The 21,574-nt window shown below is 42.5% G+C and overlaps 1 protein-coding gene across 2 annotated transcripts in view; it reads left to right on the top strand.

The window, feature by feature from the left end:
- Positions 1–19,675: 19,675 nt before the first annotated feature.
- Positions 19,676–21,574, top strand: part of LOC106584023 (low-density lipoprotein receptor-related protein 8) — a 263,488-nt gene continuing 261,589 nt past the window's right edge. For both annotated transcript variants that reach the window (XM_014168792.2, XM_014168793.2), the window contains exons 1-2: positions 19,676–19,881; positions 20,959–21,078. In XM_014168792.2, the coding sequence (XP_014024267.1) occupies positions 19,815–19,881; positions 20,959–21,078 (187 nt within the window). In that variant the 5' untranslated portion in view covers positions 19,676–19,814. The remainder of the gene's footprint in view (positions 19,882–20,958; positions 21,079–21,574) is intronic.

Consider the following 21,574-nt stretch of genomic DNA (forward strand, 5'->3'; position numbering starts at 1 on the left):
GTTTTTCCAACAACTTGCCATGTGGCCCTGTTTTCAAGATCACATGGCAAGTTACGATACTTGTACACTATGTCGTATGCATGTTTGAAGAATGAAAAGCACATTTCTATATTAGTATCACACTGATTGTTATGCTATCAGGTGTAATGGATCATGATGAACAGATATCAAAACTGTTGGGCAAATTGACATTAAATGATGAGACCACCCATTCTCACCATTAATAGGCTCATGCATGCCACTCTTGACAAAGGCAAATAAATCAAGCTACAATGCTTGAAGCTTTACCTCCACTTAGTGCTAGTGGAATGAGCACTGCAATTCCACAATTTCTGCTAATGTGGATAGAAATGTCTCAGTGAGGAAAGACATAAAACCATGTTTAAGATTAAGGCATGATCATTGACAGTAACTACTATAATAAGAAAGATTAACTAGATCTAATGTACAATAACAGTTCTGAATTTGATCAAATTATGTTGGATCGTAGTAATTTTTGTATGCTGAACTTAATATGAGTGTTTTTGAAACACTAAAAGTGAAGTATATTGTACGTAAAAATACATCATGTTGGAAATGCTCAAAAAGCTGATGCAAATAGTTGCTTAATTTTTTTTAACTGGAACTACCAAAATATTTTTAGTGTACAAAATATTGAATAATAGGAGAAAATAAGCAATTATACAGCATGTTCTGTATATAAGGGTCTTGAATTGTGTAGCTGAGGGAACATTGGACATGTTGATTGGATTACTCTGTGGTTTACATCCACTCTAAAACGTTGCCAACAAACAAATTAGCTATTTTTACATTGAAATAAATGTTAATACCCTTTACTATGGTGTTTGAGAGAATGTTATTTTCCACCTATAGTCCTCCTTTAAGGCATTTATAAGGCATTATAGTTTAAGATTAGATGTTTTTACTAGCCAGGACCACTTTGAAAGTGTTTTAAATGAAACTTTTAAGCACTATCCACTGGAAACACATTGTACATATTGTTTGTCTTTTGCCTAAATAAAATGTATCAAGTTAATGTTATTAGTCACATGCGCCGAATACAACAGGTGTAGACCTTACAGTGAAATGTTTACTAACGAGCCCCTAACCAACAATGCAGTTTAAAAAAATACAGATAAGAATAAGAAATAAAAGTAACAAGTAATTAAAGAGCAGCAGTAAAACAACAATAGCAAGACTATATACAGGGGGGTACCGGTACAGAGCCAATGTGCGAGGGCACCAGTTAGTTGAGGTAATATGTACTGTTGAAGTCGGAAGTTTACATACACTTATGTTGGAGTCATTAAAACTCGTTTTTCAACCACTCCATACATTTCTTGTTAACAAACTATAGTTTTGGCAAGTCGGTTAGAACATCTACTTTGTGCATTACACAAGTAATCTTTCCAATAATTGTTTACAGACAGATTATTTCACTTACAATTCACTGTATCACAATTCCAGTGGGTCAGAAGTTTACATACACTAAGCTGACTGTGTCTTTAAACAGCGTGGAAAATTCCATAAAATGAAGCTTCTGATAGGCTAATTGAGATCATTTGAGTCAATTGGAGGTGTACCTGTGGATGTATTTCAAGGCTTACCTTCAAACTCAGTGCCTCTTTGCTTGACATCATGGGAAAATCAAAAGAAATCAGCCAAGACCTCAGAAAGAAAATTGTAGACTTCCACAAGTCTGGTTCATCCTTGGGAGCAATTTCCAAATGCCTGAAGGTACCACATTCATCTGTACAAACAATAGTAAGGAAGAATAAACACCATGGGACCACTCAGCCGTCTTACCGCTCAGAAAGGAGACGCGTTCTGTCTCCTAGAGATGAATGTACTTTGGTGCGAAAAGTGCAAATCAATCCCAGAACAACAGTAACGGACCTTGTGAAGATGCTGGAGGAAACAGGTACAAAAGTATCTATAGCCACAGTAAAACGAGTCCTATATTGACAACCTGAAAGGCCGCTCAGCAAGGAAGAAGCCACTGCTCCAAAACCAACATAAAAAATGGCAGACTAGGGTTTGCAACTGCACATGGGGACAAAGATCGTACTTTTTGGAGAAAAGTCCTCTGGTCTGATGAAACAAAAATAGAGCTGTTTGCCCATAATGACCATTGTTATGTTTGGAGGAAAAAGGGGGACGCTTGCAAGCCAAAGAACACCCTCCCAACCATGACGCACGGGGGTGGCAGCATCTTTGCTGTAGGAGGGACTGGTGCACTTCACAAAATAGATGGCATCATGAGGAAAGAAAATGATGTGGATATATTAAAGCAACATCTCAAGACATCAGTCAGGAAGTTAAAGCTTGGTCGCAAATGGGTCTTCCAAATGGACAATAACCCCAAGCATACTTCCAAAGTTGTGACAAAATGGCTTAAGGACAACAAAGTCAAGGTATTGGAGTGGCCATCACAAAGCCCTGACCTCAATCCTATAGAAAATTTGTGGGCAGAACTGAAAATGCGTGTGCGAGCAAGGAGGCCTACAAACCTGACTCAGTTACGCCAGCAGTGTCAGGAGGAATGGGCCAAAATTCACCCAACTTATTGTGGGAAGCTTGTGGAAGGCTACCCGAAGCATTTGACCCAAGTTAAACAATTTAAAGGCAATGCCACTAAATACTAATTGAGTGCATGTAAACTTCTGACCCACTGGGAAAGTGATGAAAGAAATAAAAGCAGAAATAAATCATTCTCTCTACTATTATTCTGACATTTCACATTCTTAAAATAAAGTGGTGATCCCAACTGACCAATGACAGGCAATGTATACTAGGATTAAATGTCAGGAATTGTGAAAAACTGAGTTTAAATGTATTTGGCTAAGGTGTATGTAAACTTCCGACTTCAACTGTACATGTAGATATGGTTAAAGTGACTATACATATATGATAAACAGAGAGTAACAGTAGCGTAAAAGAGGGGTTGGCGGGTGGTGGGTGGCGGGACACAATGCAGATAGCCCGGTTAGCCAATGTGTTGGTCGGGCTAATTGATGTAGTATGTACATGAATGTATAGTTAAAGTGACTATGCATATATGATAAACAGAGAGTAGCAGCAGTGTAAAAGAGGGGTTGGGGGGGCACACAATGCAATAAGTCCGGGTAGCCATTTGATTACCTGTTCAGGATTCTTATGGCTTGGGGGTAAAAACTGATGAGAAGCCTTTTTGTCCTAGACTTGGCACACTGGTACCGCTTGCCATGCGGTAGTAGAGAGAACAGTCTGACAATATTTAGGGCCTTCTTCTGACACTGCCTGGTGTAGAGGTCCTGGATGGCAGGCAGCTTAGCCCCAGTGATGTACTGGGCCATACGCAACTACCCTCTGTACTGTCTTGCGGTCGGAGGCTGAGCAGTTGCCGAACCAGGCAGTGATGCAACCAGTCAGGATGCTCTCGATGTTGCAGCTGTAGAACCTTTTGAGGATCTGAGTATCCATGCCAAATCTTTTTAGTTTCCTGAGGGGGAATAGGCTTTGTCGTGCCCTCTTCGCGACTGTCTTGGTGTGTTTGGACCATTCTAGTTTGTTGGTGATGTGGACACCAAGGAACTTGAAGCTCTCAACCTGCTCCACTAAAACCCTGTCGATGAGAATAAGGTCGTGCTCGGTCCTCCTTTTCCTGTAGTCCACAATCATCTAAGTATTGGTTACGTTGAGGGATAGGTTGTTATTCTGGCACCACCCGGCCAGGTCTCTGACCTCCTCCCTATAGGCTGTCTCGTCATTGTTGGTGATCAGGCCTACCACTGTTGTGTTGTCTGCAAACAAATTATGGTGTTGTAGTCGTGCCTGGCCATGCAGTCATGGGTGAACAGGGAGTACAGGAGGGGACCTAGCACGCACCCCTGAGGGGCTCCAGTGTCAAGGATCAGTGTGGTAGATGTGTTGCTACCTACCCTCACCACCTGGGGGGCGGCCCGTCAGGAAGTCCAGGATCCAGTTGCAGAGGGAGGTGTTTAGTCCCAGGATCCTTAGCTTAGCTTAGTGATGAGCTTTGAGGGTACTATGGTGTTGAACGCTGAGCTGTAGTCAATGAATAGCATTCTCACGTAGGTGTTCCTTTTGTCCAGGGGTGAAAGGGCAGTGTGGAGTGCAATAGAGATTGCATCCTCTGTGGATCTGTTTGGGCGGTATGCAAATTGGAGTGGGTCTATGGTTTCTGGGATGGTGTTGATGTGAGCCATTACTATCCTTTCAAAGCACTTCATGGCTACGGACGTGAGTGCTATGGGTCTGATTTCAGATCAACATTTTGTGATATAAAACTTTTAAGTGGCATGTATTTGGAAATATCTACATTGGTCAGTCCAAAATTGCTTTAAATTCTGTCATGGAAATAATTGTATTTCCTATTACCAAGTCATTTACGGTTTCTATGACTTTAGTTTTCCATGTGGGACAATTTATTGGGCAATTCTGAAAAGCGGTCCAATGATTGTTCCATATGGGGGGTGTTTTTAAGGAGTAATGTTAGTTCTTGTAGAATCAGTTACATTTTCTTCCATATTGTTATAGTGTTCTGAACTATGCATTTAATGTTCTTAGCTCCATCCTTTATAAACAGACATGTAAAAATATGTCGGTGGATGAGCATGCGCTTCTTTGATATGTACCCATTGTTCCTCTTTAGTGCATTTAACAATATGTTGCAAGTAAAAGCCTTGGGTGGTGAGTTGATACAATTCCATGTCTGGAAGGTTAAAACCACCCTCAGACTTAGGGTGGTGGCGCATGTGCCTACCGATAGGAAGCATTGGGGTGTGAGTTGCTCCGGTTTGTACCGACAAAACTGTATCTAGAAACCAGACAAAGTATAAATCAAGCCTCTGAACTTGGTAAATCAACATATCCCCAAGCAACTGGGAGAGTGTGATCAATCAGTTTTGTACAACAGCGAAGCTGTGAGGACAGACGCTGGGAGACGAGAAGCAAGTACAGGGAGTGAATATTTAATAAATAACGCACATGAAACAAAATGACATTAATGCTGACACAGGGATGAAACTGAGGAATAGACAGATATAGGGGAGGCAATCAATAAAGTGATGGAGTCCAGGTGAGTCCAATATTACTGCTGCGCGTAATGATGGTGACAGGTGTGCGTAATGATGGGCAGCCTGGTGTCAGAGAGGGGGAGCGGGCCACTCGGCGCCCCACCTGGGCGAGCCTGACGGGCTGGCTGAGGCGTGGGAGCCCGACAGGCCGAGATCTGGGATGGGAGCCCGATGAGCCAGCCGAGGCGTGGGATGGGAGTCCGACGTGCCGGCCGAGGTGTGGGATGGGAGCCCGTCGAGCCGGCCGAGGCTTGGGAAGAGGAGCCCAACGAGCCGGCCGAGGCGTGGGATGTGAGTCCGACGAGCCGGCCGAGGCGTGGGATTGGAGCCCGACGAGCCGCACAGCGACATGAATCCAACAGACCATGGCCTCCTTCAAAGTAAAAGGAAAGGACAAAAGGCAACTTGGAGATACAAACGCGAGCAATGAACAGTTAAATATTATCCAGGAAAACATAGCTAAAATACTCTCAATGCACACAGAAACCAACTAACTGCTGTAATCTATTGTTAAAAAAGTAGATTCGCTTGAAAAGACAGTAGAGGCTATCGTGTCGACCCACACAAACAAGGCGTGCGCATGAACTAACAAGAATAAAAAACGTTCCTTTTGGAAACAAAGTTTCAAACTTCAGAAGAGGTTTCGGACCAGCAAGAAAACCGAATGAGACGAAACAACATGAGACTATTGTCCTTACCAAAAGGTGAGGAAAAAGGAGACATTCCAGTTAAGTGTTCTAACTGTAATCAGAGGAACTTGACGTGGGTATATCATCAGAGGATCTGGAATGCCATAGCATCGTTGTGAAACAGAAGAACTCTAAATACCCATAGTATTCTTCAAACTATGGAACTATCAGACCAAAGTCAACATTGTGAAGGCACAAGAAGGAAAGGAGATCAAATTCCAAGGCCAGACCATTCGATTTGTGCAGGACCTGTCTGCTAATCTGAGAAAGAAATACAAAGAATACGTGCCAATCAGACAGTTGCTGGAGGAATGGGATCAAATCTCAACTCCACTTCCTGGCCACTGGGTATGGAAGGGAACGCCAATGAAACCTTAATCAAGCTACAAGAAACCTTTCCACTCGAAGACCTACAAACATTACGTGTAATGGAGACCTCTGCAGACACGAGTGGAGCCCCCTGCATTGAGAAGAAGTCAGAGTGGGACAAAACGATGAGCGTATGCTACATTCAATGCATTCAGAAAGTATTCAGACCCTTTTACTTTTTCCACATTTTGTTACGTTACAGCCATATTCTAAAATTGATTAAATCGTTTTTTAAACCTCATCTATCTACACACAATGCCCAACAATGACAAAGCAAAAACAGGTTTTAATGTATTTAAAATAAAAAACTGATCACATTTGGGGGGGTGGCAGCGTAGCCTAGTGGTTAGAGGCTTGGACTAGTAACTGAAAGGTTGCAAGTTTGAATCCCTGAGCTGACAAAGTACAAATCTGTCGTTCTGCCCCTGAACAAAGCAGTTAACCCACTGTTCCTAGGCTGTCATTGAAAATAAGAATTTGTTCTTAACTGACTTGCCTAGTTAAATAAAGGTAAAATAAAAAAATGTACATAAGTATTCAGACCCTTTACTCAGTACTTTGTTTTGGCAGCGATTAGAGTCTTCTTGGGTATGATGCTACAAGCTTGGCACACCTGTATTTGGAGAGTTTCTCCCATTCTTCTCTGCAGGTCCTCTCAACCTCTGTCAGGTTGAATGGGGAGCATCACTGCACAGCTATTTTCAGGTTTCTCAATAGATGTTCGATCGGGTTCAAGTCTGACCTCTGGCTGGGCCACTCAAGGATATTCAGAAACTTGTCCCGAATCCACTCCTGCATTGTCTTGGCTGTGTGCTTAGCGTCGTTGTCCTGTTGGAAGGTGAACCTTGGCCCCAGTCTGAGGTCCTGAGCTCTCTGAAGCAGGTTTCCATCAAGGATCTCTCTGTACTTTCCTCCGTTCATCTTTCCTTCAGCCCTGACTAGTCTCCCAGTCCCTGCCACCACCATGCTTCACCGTAGCTTTTCCTCCAAACGTGACGCTTGGCATTCAGGTCAAAGAGTTCAATATTGATTTCATCAGACCAGGGAATCTTGTTTCTCATGGTCTGAGAGTCCTTTAGGTGCCTTTCGGCAAACCCCAAGCGGGCTGTCATGTGCCTTTTACTGAGGAGTGGCTTCTGTCTGGCCACTCTACCATAAAGGCCTGAATGGTGAAGTGCTGCAGAGATGGTTGTCTTTCTGGAAGATACATAGGAACTTTGGAGCTCTTTCAGAGTGACCATCGGGTTCTTGGTCACCTCCCTGACCAATACCTTTCTCCCCCGATTGCTCAGTTTGGCTGAGCGCCCAGCACAAGGAAGAGCCTTGGTGGTTCAAAACTTCTTCCATTAAGAATGATGGAGGCCACTGTGTTCTTGGGGACCTACAATGCTGCAGAATGTTTTTGGTACCCTTCCCCAGATCTGTGCCTCAACACAATCCTGTCTCTGAGCTCTACAGACAATTCCTTCGACCTCATGGCTTGGTTTTTGCTCTGACATGCACTGTCAACTGTGGGACCTTATATATACCGGTGTGTGCCTTTCCAAATCATGTCCAATCAATTGAATTTACCACAGGTGGACTCCAATGAAGTTGTAGAAACATCTCAAGGATGATCAATGGAAACAGGATGCACCTGAACTCGAGTCTCGTAGCAAAGAGTCTGAATACTTATGTAAATAAGGTAATTCTGTTTATTTTTAATACACTTGCAAAAATGTCTAAAAACTTGTTTTCACTTTGTCATTATGGGGTATTGTGAGTAGATTGATGAGGAAAAATGTGTATTTAAACAATTTTAGAATAAGGCTGTAACGTAACAAAATGTGGAAAAAGTCAAGGGGTCTGAATTCTTTCCGAATCCACTGAACAGTGATACCTAAGGCCCACTTATCGTACGTTGTGACAATATTATTTTCCACTCCCTCCAATACAATCTATATTCTACTTTCCGCAAGTAACTCTTCTTCTCTATGAAGTAACAATTTTATTTATTTATTTATTTATTTCACCTTTATTTAACCAGGTAGGCAAGTTGAGAACAAGTTCTCATTTACAATTGCGACCTGGCCAAGATAAAGCAAAGCAGTTCGACAACATACAAAAACACAGAGTTACACATGGAGTAAAACAACATACAATCAATGATGCATTAGAAAAAAATAAGACTATATACAATGTGAGCAAATGATGTGAGATAAGGGAGGTAAAGGCAAAAAAGGCCATGGTGGCAAAGTAAATAAAGTATAGCAAGTAAAACACTGGAATGGTAGATTTGTAGTTTGAAGAAAGTTCAAAGTTAAAATATAAATAATATGGTGCAAAGGAGCAAAATAAATTAAATAAATAAATACAGTAGGGGAAGAGGTAGTAGTTTGGGCTAAATTATAGATGGGCTATGTACAGGTGCAGTGATCTGGGAGCTGCTCTGATAGCTGGTGCTTAAAGCTAGTGAGGGAGATAAGTGTTTCCAGTTTCAGAGATTTTTGTAGTTCGTTCCAGTCATTGGCAGCAGAGAACTGGAAGGAGAGACGATCAAAGGAGGAGTTGGCTTTAGGGATGACCAGAGAGATATACCTGCTGGAGCGCGTGCTACAGGTGGGTGCTGCTATGGTGACCAGTGAGCGAAGATAAGGGGGGACTTTACCTAGCAGGGTCTTGTAGATGACCTGGAGCCAATGTGTTTGGCGACGATTATGAAGCGAAGGCCAGCCAACGAGAGCGTACAGGTCGCAGTGGTGGGTAGTATATGGGGCTTTGGTGACAAAACGGATGGCACTGTGATAGACTGCATCCAGCTTGTTGAGTAGGGTATTGGAGGCTATTTTGTAAATTACATCGCCGAAGTCGAGGATTGGTAGGATGGTCAGTTTTATGAGGGTATGTTTGGCAGCATGAGTGAAGGATGCTTTGTTGCGAAATAGGAAGCCAATTCTAGATTTAACTTTGGATTGGAGATGATTGATGTGAGTCTGGAAGGAGAGTTTACAGTCTAACCAGACACCTAGGTATTTGTAGTTGTCCACAAATTCTAAGTTAGAACCGTCCAGAGAAGTGATGCTAGACAGGCGGGCAGGTGCAGGCAGCGATCGGTTGAAGAGCATGCATTTAGTTTTACTTGTGTTTAGGAGCAGTTGGAGACCACGGAAGGAGAGTTGAATGGCATTGAAGCTCGTCTGGAGGGTTGTTAACACAGTGTCCAAAGAAGGGCCAGAAGTATACAGAATGGTGTCGTCTGCGTAGAGGTGGATCAGAGATTCACCAGCAGCAAGAGCGACATCATTGATGTATACAGAGAAAAGAGTTGGCCCAAGAATTGAACCCTGTGGTACCCCCATAGAGACTGCCAGAGGTCCGGACAGCAGGCCCTCCGATTTGACACACTGAACTCTGTCAGAGAAGTACAGTAGTTGGTGAACCAGGCGACGCAATCGTTTGAAAAACCAAGGCTACCGAGTCTGCCGATGAGGATGTGGTGATTAACAGAGTCAAAAGCTTTGGCCAGGTCAATGAATACGGCAGCACAGTATTGTTTCTTATCGATGGCGGTTACGATGTCGTTTAGGACCTTGAGCGTGGCTGAGGTGCACCCATGACAAGCTCTGAAACCAGATTGCATAGCGGAGAGGGTGCGGTGGGATTCGAAATGGTCGGTAATCTGTTTGTTGACTTGGCTTTCGAAGACCTTAGAAAGGCAGGGTAGGATGTATATAGGTCTGTAGCAATTTGGGTCAAGAGTGTCACCTCCTTTGAAGAGGGGGATGACAGCAGCTGCTTTCCAATCTATGGCAATCTCAGACGACACGAAAGAGAGATTGAACAGGCTAGTAATAGGGGTTGCAATTTCGGCAGATAATTTTAGAAAGAAAGGGTCCAGATTATCAAGCCTAGCTGATTTGTAGGGGTCCAGATTTTGCAGCTCTTTCAGAACATCAGCTGAATGGATTTGGGAGAAGGAGAAATGGGGGAGGCTTTGGCGAGTAGCTGTGGGTGGGTGCAGTGCTGTTGAATGCAGTAGGGGTAGTTAGGTGGAAAGCATGGCCAGCCGTAGAAAAATGCTTATTGAAATTCTCAATTATAGTGGGCTTATCGGGATGACAGAGTTTCCTATCCTCAGTGCAGTGGGCAGTTGGGAGGAGGTGTTCTTATTCTCCATGGACTTTACAATGTCCCAGAACTTTTTAGAGTTTGAGTTGCAGGAAGCAAATTTCTGTTTGAAAAAGCTAGCCTTGGCGTTTATAGAATAGAATAGAATAGAAGTAGCCGATACCAAAGGGCTACATGGACACTGATAAGACAATTCGTTGGTGGAAATATAGCATATACACTACCGTTCAAAGGTTTTGGGTAACTTAGAAATGTCCTTGTTTTTGAAAGAAAAGCAAATGTTTTTGTCCATTAAAATAACATCAAATTGATCATAAATACAGTGTTGACATTGTTAATGTTGTAAATGACTATTGTAGCTTGAAACGGCAGATTTTAAAAATAAAATTAAATATCTACATAGGTGTACAGAGGCCCGTTATCAGCAAACATCACTCCCGTGTTCCAATGGCATTTTGTGTTAGCTAATCCAAGTTTATCATTTTAAAATGTTAATTGATCATTGGAAAACCCTTTTGCAATTATGTTAGCACAGCTGAAAACTGTCGTGCTGATTAAAGAAGCAATAAAACTGGCCTTCATTTTTGACTTGCAAGCCTGCTGTAAAATGAATAAGAGTTCTGGCCAAATGTCATGTCATTATTATTCCTTGTTTCTCATTATAGCTAAGATCCAATGGTGATTATTTGTGAGAGTGAAGACGGGCTTGTTCCGAAAGATCGGGATGTGGGGGCTGAAGGATGTGTGGTACCTCCACTCATCTCACTTCAGTCTTTCGGTGGACCCACTCTCCCCAAGTAGAGCCCCACAAGTCACTATATTTTTTATTTAATTCACAAGGTATTACAAACTGACCACAGTATTTAAAACTTCTTTGGGCTAGGTGTGCCGCTAGCGTCCCATCTCGACAACATCCGGTGAAATTGCAGAGCGCGAAATTCAAAATACAAAAATCGTAATATTAAACATTCATGAAAATACAAGTGTCTTACATCGTTTAAAAACATAACTTCTTGTTAATCCAACTGCGTTGTCAGATTTCTAAAAAGCTTTATGGCGAAAGCATACCATGCGATTATCTGAGGACAGCGCCCCGCATACAACAGCATTAAAAACATTTTTCAAACCAGCAGAGGCGTCACAAAAATCAGAAAAAGCGATAAAATAAATCACTTACCTTTGAAGATCTTCCTCTGTTTGCAATCCCAAGGGTCCCAGCTACACAACAAATGGTTGTTTCGTTCGATAAAGTCCTTCTTTATATCCAAAAAAAGTCTGTTTAGTTGGCGCGTTTGATTCAGTAATCCACCGTTCCACTCGTTCAACATGCAGACAAAGGAATCCCAAAAGTTACCGGTAAACAAGTCAAATAAGTCAAACAATGTTTCTAATCAATCCTCAGGTACCCTAATATGTAAATAAACTACACATTTTAAGACGGAATGTAGTATGTTCAATACCGGAGATAAATAACGAAGTGCGCACCCTCATCCACACGCGCCACAAGACTACAGTCTTAATGAGAGACACCTTGAAAAACTACAACTACTAGCTAATTTTTCAAAAAACAAGCCTGAAACCCTTTCTAAAGACTGTTGACATCTAGTGGAAGCCATAGGAACTGCAATCTGGGAGGAATTCCTTTTAATATCCCATAGACAAGCATTGGAATGGCCTGTGACCTCAAAAAACAAATTCCAGATGGATTCTCCTTGGTTATTCGCCTGCCATATCAGTTCTGTGATACTCACAGACATTATTTTAACAGTTTTAGAAACTTCAGAGTGTTTTCTATCCAATGCTACATGCATATCCTAGCTTCTGGGCCTGAGTAACAGGCAGTTTACTTTGGTCATCCGAACCTCCGAATACTCACCCCTAGCCCAAAGAGGTTTTAAGTGGCAGTCTTTCTCCAATGTATTTACAATGGACATAATCCACAGACTTTTGGTACATTATGGGGGGAAGTTGGAGCTTAAAAGCCTTATAAAGGCAGAGCGCCTGTTCTTTACATTGTGAAAAATGCACATTGATTTCATTGTACAGTGGGGGAAAAAAGTATTTGATCCCCTGCTGATTGTGTACGTTTGCCCACTTACAAATAAATGATAAGTCTATAATTGTAATGGTAGGTTTATATGAACAGTGAGAGACAGAATAACAACAAAAAAATCCAGAAAAACGTATGTCAAAAAATGTTATAAATTCATTTGCATTTTAATGAGGGAAATAAGTATTTGACCCCTCTGCAAAACATGACTTAGTACTTGGTGGCAAAACCCTTGTTGGCAATCACAGAGGTCAGACTTTTCTTGTAGTTGGCCACCAAGTTTGCACACATCTCAGGAGGGATTTTGTCCCACTCCTCTTTGCAGATCTTCTCCAAGTCATTAAGGTTTCGAGGCTGACGTTTGGCAACTCGAACCTTCAGCTCCCTCCACAGATTTTCTTTGGGATTAAGGTCTGGAGACTGGCTAGGCCACTCCAGAACCTTAATGTGCTTCTTCTTGAGCCACTCCTTTGTTGCCTTGGCCGTGTGTTTTGGGTCATTGTCATGCTGGAATAACCATCCACGACCCATTTTCAATGCCCTGGCTGAGGGAAGGAGGTTCTCACCCAAGATTTGACAGTACATGGCCCCGTCAAATGATGCGGTGAAGTTGTCCTGTCCCCTTAGCAGAAAAACACCCCCAAAGCATAATGTTTCCACCTCCATGTTTGACGGTGGAGATGGTGTTCTTGGGGTCATAGGCAGCATTCCTCCTCCTCCAAACACGCCGAGTTGAGTTGATGCCAAAGAGCTCCATTTTGGTCTCATCTGACCACAACATTTTCAGCAGTTGTCCTCTGAATCATTCAGATGTTCATTGGCAAACTTCAGACGGGCATGTATATGTATTCTTGAGCAGGGGGACCTTGCGGGCGCTGCAGGATTTCAGTCCTTCACGGCGTAGTGTGTTGCCAATTGTTTTCTTGGTGACTATGGTCCCAGCTGCCTTGAGATCATTGACAAGATTCTCCCGTGTAGTTCTGGGCTGATTCCTCACTGTTCTCATGCTCATTGCAACTCCATGAGGTGAGATCTTGCATGGAGCCCCAGGCCGAGGGATATTGACAGTTCTTTTGTGTTTCTTCCATTTGCGAATAATCGCACCAAATGTTGACACCTTCTCACCAAGCTGCTTGGCGATGGTCTTGTAGCCCATTCCAGCCTTGTGTAGGTCTACAATCTTGTCCCTGACATCCTTGGAGAGCTCTTTGGTCTTGGCCATGGTGGAGAGTTTGGAATCTGATTGATTGATTGCTTCTGTGGACAGGTGTCTTTTATACAGGTAACAAGCTGCGGTTAGGAGCACTCCCTTTAAGAGTGTGCTCCTAATCTCAGCTCGTTACCTGTATAAAAGACACCTGGGAGCCAGAAATCTTTCTGATTGAGAGGGGGTCAAATACTTATTTCCCTCATTAAAATGCAAATCAATTTATAACATTTTTGACGTGCGTTTTTCTCTATATTTTTGTTGTCATTCTGTCTCTCACTGTTCAAATAAACACATTCAGCAAGTTAGACAGGCAAAGCGCAAAAAAATGTAATTCAAGGAGCCTCCAAAGAGGCGGAAAAAAATTATTTCTACAAATATTTTACTGGACACCTAGAGATGACCATTCCCAACTACAAAGACTTCTCAAAGTAAAAAAAGCTATTCAGACCTGGTTTTCTATCCTTCTCCTTTGTCCGTCACCCCACACACACCTCATTCTCCACACCCTGTTGCATGCATGCACATGCACACACACACACACACACGCCTGAACGCACATACATACAGTGCACACACACGTGCAAACACACACACACACATCTGCGCACACACACAAGCTAGACCACAGCAGTTTGCCCACCCCATCTTCATCCCCATACACATGCCACACACTAGACCACAGCGGAGCGACATCAGTCACTTTTATACATCCAGCTGTTAGCCACTTGCCTCTCTCTCTCTCTCTCTCTCTCTCTCTCTCTCTCTCTCTCTCTCTCTCTCTCTCTCTCTCTCTCTCTCTCTCTCTCTCTCTCTCTCTCTCTCTCTCTCTCTCTCTCTCTCTCTCTCTCCAGGAGGCAGGCTCTGATTTCTTCTCTCAATCCCATTGTAGATTAATCATTACACTCTGCCAGGTCTGACCCGGCCACTTTATTATTGCTCCCCTCGCCTCGCCCCCCCCCTCCAGTCGCCTCCCCGGCACTGACGCCACCACTACCACTGCATTCCAAGATTGCATCCCAAACAGCACCCTTTTCCCTATATAGTGTACTACTTTCAACCTGGTCAAAAGTAGTGCAATATAAAGGGAGGTAGGGTGCCATTTATGGCGCATCCCCATTCTGTGGCGAGGCTGGCCGGATGGCCATTTCAATTAAGACTGTTCTTCTGATATTCGTGGAGATGTTCTAGAAAAAAATAAAAGTATAATATATGTGTAGTAGGCTTCTATGGTATGGTAGTGACAAATTAATTTCTTTCAAAGGTTATTTCTATAGTTTCTATAGTCTTGATACAGGTGACTCTACAGCTCTATCTATAGATATGTTGTAGGTTTGTGGCAGCCTGGTTTCTCATTTCTGCCTGCTGTGTTAGTGCTTCTCTGTAACACAGTGGCAGACAGGCAGACGGCAGCATTGTGATGGTCGAGTTCCTAATTCTAAAGGCAGCTCTCCTCAAGGTGATTCTGTCATGGATTTATTGCAGCAGCTGTGGCAGAGACTAACCAACCTGCGAGCGGGTTTCCGAGGATACGTTGCATCCAAGACAACAACCATCAACGACGCATGCTGTTATTTCCTCTTCCTCCCCTCGGGTTCTTCTGTTTACTGATTGGACAGAGAGATTACATTATGAATGGAATAGCAGTCGATATAATAGCATACAAATTATAGGACGTATAATATCATATTTCTTACCCGGTCATACAGTAGCATACAAATTGGATTAAGTAACTTACCATAAGTCTTCAGGTATAATATTGTATAATAAAACGTATAATATTGTAACGTCCCTGGGTTTATAAGCGCGGAGATCGACTCTGCCGCTTGAGCATGCTTTTGGGGCACAGTCAATAGCGGGCTGGACTTCAGGCTAGAAGGCCGAGGGTTCGAGTCCCGCTCCCTGCCTGTTTCATTACATCTTTCTCTGAGACCAGTTTGCTTGTTGAGATGCAACAACAAAGGAGAATTACTGTGAGAATTTATGTTGGCATTTGGAATTAACAACAAAGGTTAGGATAATTTACGTAAAAGGTTAGGAGAACTAAAACGACAGGTTAGGTGAATTTACATAGCAGGTTAGGTAAATTGGGTTACATTTAGAATAGGTTTTAGGGGAAGGGCTAGCTAAAATGCTACAGTTGTGCCCAACACAATTCAAACACACAACCTTTGGATTGATAGACGGTCGCGGGTAACGCTCCCACATCCTCCCTACTTTAATTTCTGTTGAAAGTAACTAGACCATTAGTAGGTATCATATGTCTTGAAAGTGCTCAGAAATGCATAAAGTATGTTTTTGTATGGCTCAGAGGTCAGGCTTCCTTCTCTTTTTAACCACAAATTGTAGAAACACACACACAGTAGCCCATGTATACAAACACACACTCTCTCTCTCAGGGGAGCTACGATCAAGCACAGTAGGTCGAAAGGGCATAGGATGCTTGGCTATTTCATTGCATCACCCCTCTTCCCCCTCTGTCCAGTATCTCCCTCCATAAGCAATGCACGCTCCCCTCTTTAACCAAATGTACTGTATATGTTGCTTCAGCCCAGAAGGCCATGCAAATTTAACATTTTAGCAGACACTCTTATCCAGAGCAGTACTGAGTGCATACATTTTCATACTTGTCCCCCATGGGAATTGAACCCACAACCCTGACATTGCAAGCACCATGCTCTACCAACTGAGCCACACGGATGTCTGTGGAATACTGATGTTAGAGGGAGGAGAGAAAAACAGAGGGAGGCGAGAAACACCATCTACACAGCATTATCTGGCGGAGAGACAATAGGATACGTTGTGTATTTAATTTGAACCGCCGAGAGGCTGGGTGTAAAATTAGTTCAGATGCTTGAGCGATAAGGAGAACGAGGAGGGGGAATAACACAACATTATAAATGGATGGCGTTAGTGTTTTTCTTCTTCATTCCGTGTTAACTCTTATCGCTAAAAACCAAATTCATTGCAGGAGAAACGAAAATGCTTCTAAACACAACTTTTGCTGGAATTTGTGGTAATGAATGATTGCTAAGATTAAATCAGTCCTTTACTGTGATAGTTTCAGGTTTGTTTAGGTGGTGTAAACAGATGTAGCGGGGTATTGAACAAAGCCTGCCGTTTCTGAAACTCATTATGTTTTGGGTGGTTGCTGGGGAGATTATCCAACGGTAAATCCACGACGATATGAGATATCCTTTGTACCAACACACCAGAGGGCATTTCATGGGCACAATGCTGATTGCTGATCCCCTTAATGGTGTTGCGCCCTGTAATCCCAAATTATTTAACCAGATTACTTGACAAGATTGAGTAGAATTCTGCTTTGGGATTACGTATTTGAATATATAGAAAATACTGGACATCCAAATGTACAACCGTAAAGGCCTGTTTTCTTCTTGCGTATTAGTTTAGCTCAAAATAGACATGGGCTTAGCTTGTACTGTATATTTCCATCCCTCTCTCTATCTGTGCTATAGGCCCCTAGCAGTCAGTCAGCCTCCCTCCTGCATAACGTAAAGCTATGGAGCTACTGAGCCTACGATGTGCTGAAACTGATATATGACAGTCATCATGGCAGATAGATGAGTGACAGAGACAGATCAATGTCTGCGTCCCAAATGGCACCCTCTTGCCTATTTAGTGCACCACTATTGACCAGGGCCCATACCAGAAGTGGCCCCTTCTCATTTGTGGTGAGAGTTTTCTTCTGAATAAACTAGGATATGGTATAAAAGGGACATGGTTCATTCACCCTGCTTATATCTCTGCTCATACACCATTGGGAGCTTGAGGAGGAGGGATTTTCTTGCAACCATATTGAAATATGCCTGCGGCACACTCCACTGCTGCTGAAATTAGATTATTTGGGTTTTGTTTATCAGTTTTGCCAGGGTCGTTTTCACTCCGCGATTTATGCAGCTGTCTCCGGGTTGGTTTGTTTGAAACGGTATAGTTGACAGCTCCTGCTGTGTGTGCGTGCATGCATGCGTGCGCACGTGTGTGTGTGCATGTCTGTTTACTCCTGTCTGTGCAGAATGTGCACTCATGCTCCAGCCCTTGCCTTCCACTGCAAAATAATTTGATGCACTGATGTTCAAATCCACTTCATCTCCACTATGGGCTGTTGGCGCGCCGTCAAGTATCGACTAGACATTTCTCCTCTTTTTGGGTCACGAGTTTGGCAGTGTCTCCTTTGCTCTGCTCCGCTCAGCCCTCTCCTCCCCTTCCGCTGTAGAGAGAATGTGCTGACCACTGGCTGGTTATCTCTGGATGGACGTGACCATCCGTCTTGAGCCAAAATAGGCCAACAGTGAAGTGAGTCAGAACAGAGAGAACCTGGGAGAGGAGGGAAATAATCATCCTGCTGGTCTGGAGGTGCCTGTGACAGACAGACAGACAGACAGACAGACAGACAGACAGACAGACAGACAGACAGACAGACAGACAGACAGACAGACAGACAGACAGACAGACAGACAGACAATGGCCCCTGCTTGAGCTGAATGCACAACCGGGATAAGTGCTGTTTTTAAACTGACCTCAAGGTACCCCAAAGCTGAGAAAGCCAGGGCATATAAAACACAATAACAGCATATTAAGTGTGCAGAGTGCACAATATGCATATATAAACTACCATTCCAAAGTTTGGGGTCACTTAGAAATGTCCTTGTTTTTGACAGAAAAGCAGATTGGATCAAATGGATCAGAAATACAGTGTAGACATTGTTAATGTTGTAAATGACTATTGTAGCTGGAAACGGCAGATTTTTTATGGGATATCTGCATAGGCATACAGAGGCCCGTTATCAGCAACCATCACTCCTGTGTTCCAATGGCACATTGTGTTAGCAAATCCAAGTTTATAATTTTAAAAAGCTAATTGATCAGAAAACCCTTTTGCAATTATGTTAGCACAGCTGAAAACGATCGTGCTGATTAAAGAAGCAATAAAACTGGCCTTCTTTAGACTAGTTGAGTATCTGGAGCATCAGAATATGTGGGTTCAATTACAGGCTCAAAATGGCCAGAAACAAAGCACTTTCTTCTGAAGCTCGTCAGTATCTTCTTGTTCTGAGAAATGAAGGCTATTCCATGCGAGAAATTGCCTAGAAACTGAAGATCTCGTAGAACGCTGTGTACTACTCCCTTCACAGAACAGCGCAAACTGGCTCTGACTAGAATAGAAAGAGGAGTGGGAGGCCTCAGAAGCAATTTGACGGTGCCGTTTCCAGCTACAATAGTCATTTACAACATTAACAATGTCTACACTGTATTTCTGATCAATTTGATGTTATTTTAATGGACCAAAAAAAAGGTGCTTTTCTTTCAAAAACAAGAACATTTCTAAGTGACCCCAAACTTTGGAACGGTAGTGTACATTGTAGGGCTATTTGCATCGGGTATAGACTTTCAAAATGAGCAAGCAACACAGTGTCTGGTTGTTGACCATGTTGGACTTCAGTCCCCTTGTTGTGAGTCATGCCTTCATTACTGTTTTACTGTAAATGTGTCGGCCCAGACATGGCCCATATTCTCACAGTTGATTTGACACTGCTACTGATGACTAAGCCCTATGCTGATCTCAACGGTACAGATGAGTGTCTAGGGAAACTTCAACCCACATTGTCTGATAGATATGGAGAGTTTGAACAATCCAATTTGCATAGAGTCTAATCAATTAGTAATGTGAAAGTTGAAGTGTTGAATTTGAACTCTTGATAGATTTATTTTCGATTCTCAAATTCTAAAACAAAAACTGTCTGTCATATGTCATGTTGTTGTGAGATACGTTTGATAGACATCACCGATTACAATTAGTCTGATAATCAATGTAGGCTAATGCCACACACATCACAATGAAAACTATTTTAGTAATAACCCAGAAATATTCTGGTTACTGGGTTATTACTAAGCTATAGGTAAAGACTCCATCTTCATCTCCTGTGAATATACAGATCGAGAACATCTTCTGTGAAATTATTAAAAATATTCTGAAGATGCAGGGTCACTTCGCCAGCTGTATATCGACTGATATATATATATATATATATATATATATATATATATATATATATATATATATATATATATATATGCCTTGTTCAGTTTTACTACATTACCGCAGGCTCAATCCCGCCCATAAACGTCATTGATTCAAATTGCTTCTGAGGCAGGCAGGCAGGCAGCGGTGTCTGGAGCCGAGCCTCAAGCGAGCACAGTGTGGCATTGCATAGCGAGTGGAAGCGCCTTGTTTGCTTCTTTAAGTATATTTGTATGAACAACACAACTACGAATCGCCTCTTCTTTTAAAGATGTGGACAGACGTCGGGAAGCTAATGCTCTTACATGTGTTACTAATGGAGCTCCACTGCACCCAAGGTAAGACATTTTCTCATTGATCATCGGGAGAGGGAATTTTCATTACAACGAATTGGTGAATGGGTAAGCGACGTTGCAGAACTCAACTGGCCAGTGTGTCCAGTAAGCGTCGTAGAGGTAGAATAGCGTTGATGCACTCCTTATTTTCAAATAGTCACCACAACAGGAAATACATGTTTACCTGCACTAAATACTATTTTAAAACAGGTTGTATGTGCTCGGCTGTTGGTACTTATTCCACAACGTCACGAAAACAGTCTTTACTGTTCTTTACCCAAGCCTAGTAAATGACAATGCGCGGGAGGTAGCCAACATGTGCATGAATGACATATGGAAGGTAGCCTAAACCTCCGCTTGAACACAACGTGTAGCCTAGGCTACTTGGAAGGCAGGCTACGTGGAAGGGGTAGTATTTCCATGATTTCCTCATTGATCCAATACATGGGCATGCTCGCTGTTCATTTTTTTTATTCAATCAGCGGGATATTTTGAGTTGGCTTGTAAGCCTGTTATAGCCTACATTACATTTCTTACGGTGTTGTCAACAGTCACAAAAATAGGTTAGGCTATACACCAATTAGGTTACATGAAAGTCTAACAGTTATAGTTTTGCATTCCAATTTGAAATGATTAGACGTAAATAATTCCCATATAGACCTCGTGCCAGTTAAATGACACTTGCTTTTTTTCTCTCTGTTCTCAATGGATGTTGTGCTTATCATAGAGAGTAATCAACGCTGTTTGTCCCCAGACCGCGTTGTAGGCTAATAACAATGTATTACGGCATCAATTAAAACATCACTTAGTAACAGTGGATCCAACCCTTGTGGCAACAACATTGTATCAACGAAACTCTGTAAAACCTGATTGTGTCACTAGATCAATGAAACATCTAGCAATTTCATAATAATGTTTCCTACCAAAGATAGAACAGTTGTGCGCGTTCCGCGGGGGTGTTTTGTGATGAATTGGTGACATGTCCCTGGCGCACAACCTATATTTTGTAACCAAACCTAAACCTATATATACATTTTTTTTACTGTTTTGTTTACGGGTTTATCTTGTTCTTATCGGCAGGAACTCATACTGATTGTGTAACGGGTCAGTTTCAATGCAAGAACGGAAGGTGCATACCTACTCTCTGGAGATGTGACGACGACGATGACTGCTCTGACAACAGCGATGAAGAAAACTGTCGTAAGTAGCCTGACACCTGCCTAACACATGTCCATGAGCAGACACTATACTTTAGCATATATGTGATCCTCATTGCATTGTGGAGGCGCCTGGGGGCATCAATACTCATTGTACATAGGGTCACCAGAGCAGGTGGTGGGAGTTTTTACAATGTAATGTGGATATGGAGTTCATATTGCCACCGCTGAGTGGATGGGAACTTGACTATTATTTTCATAGTAAAATGATTGTATGAACACATTGAAAACAATGGTCTAGAAACAGATAGCGTTGTAGATATCAATAATTGACTTAATTGGTACTTGAATTGATTTAGGCCTTTCATAATGAACACAATTTGAAGAGTCAGCCAGCAAATGATCAATTAAGCATTTGCCACGCAACTAATTGGATGAACAGTTATGTTATAGTTGCCAATAGATTTTTTGTCTCCACATGTCATAGGCAATAGCAGCACTGTATGTGCACACCTGCTTGTTGTCCTATGCATAGTGTG

Source organism: Salmo salar, chromosome ssa23 (assembly GCF_905237065.1).
Source record: "Salmo salar chromosome ssa23, Ssal_v3.1, whole genome shotgun sequence".
NCBI classification, from domain to species: domain Eukaryota; kingdom Metazoa; phylum Chordata; class Actinopteri; order Salmoniformes; family Salmonidae; genus Salmo; species Salmo salar.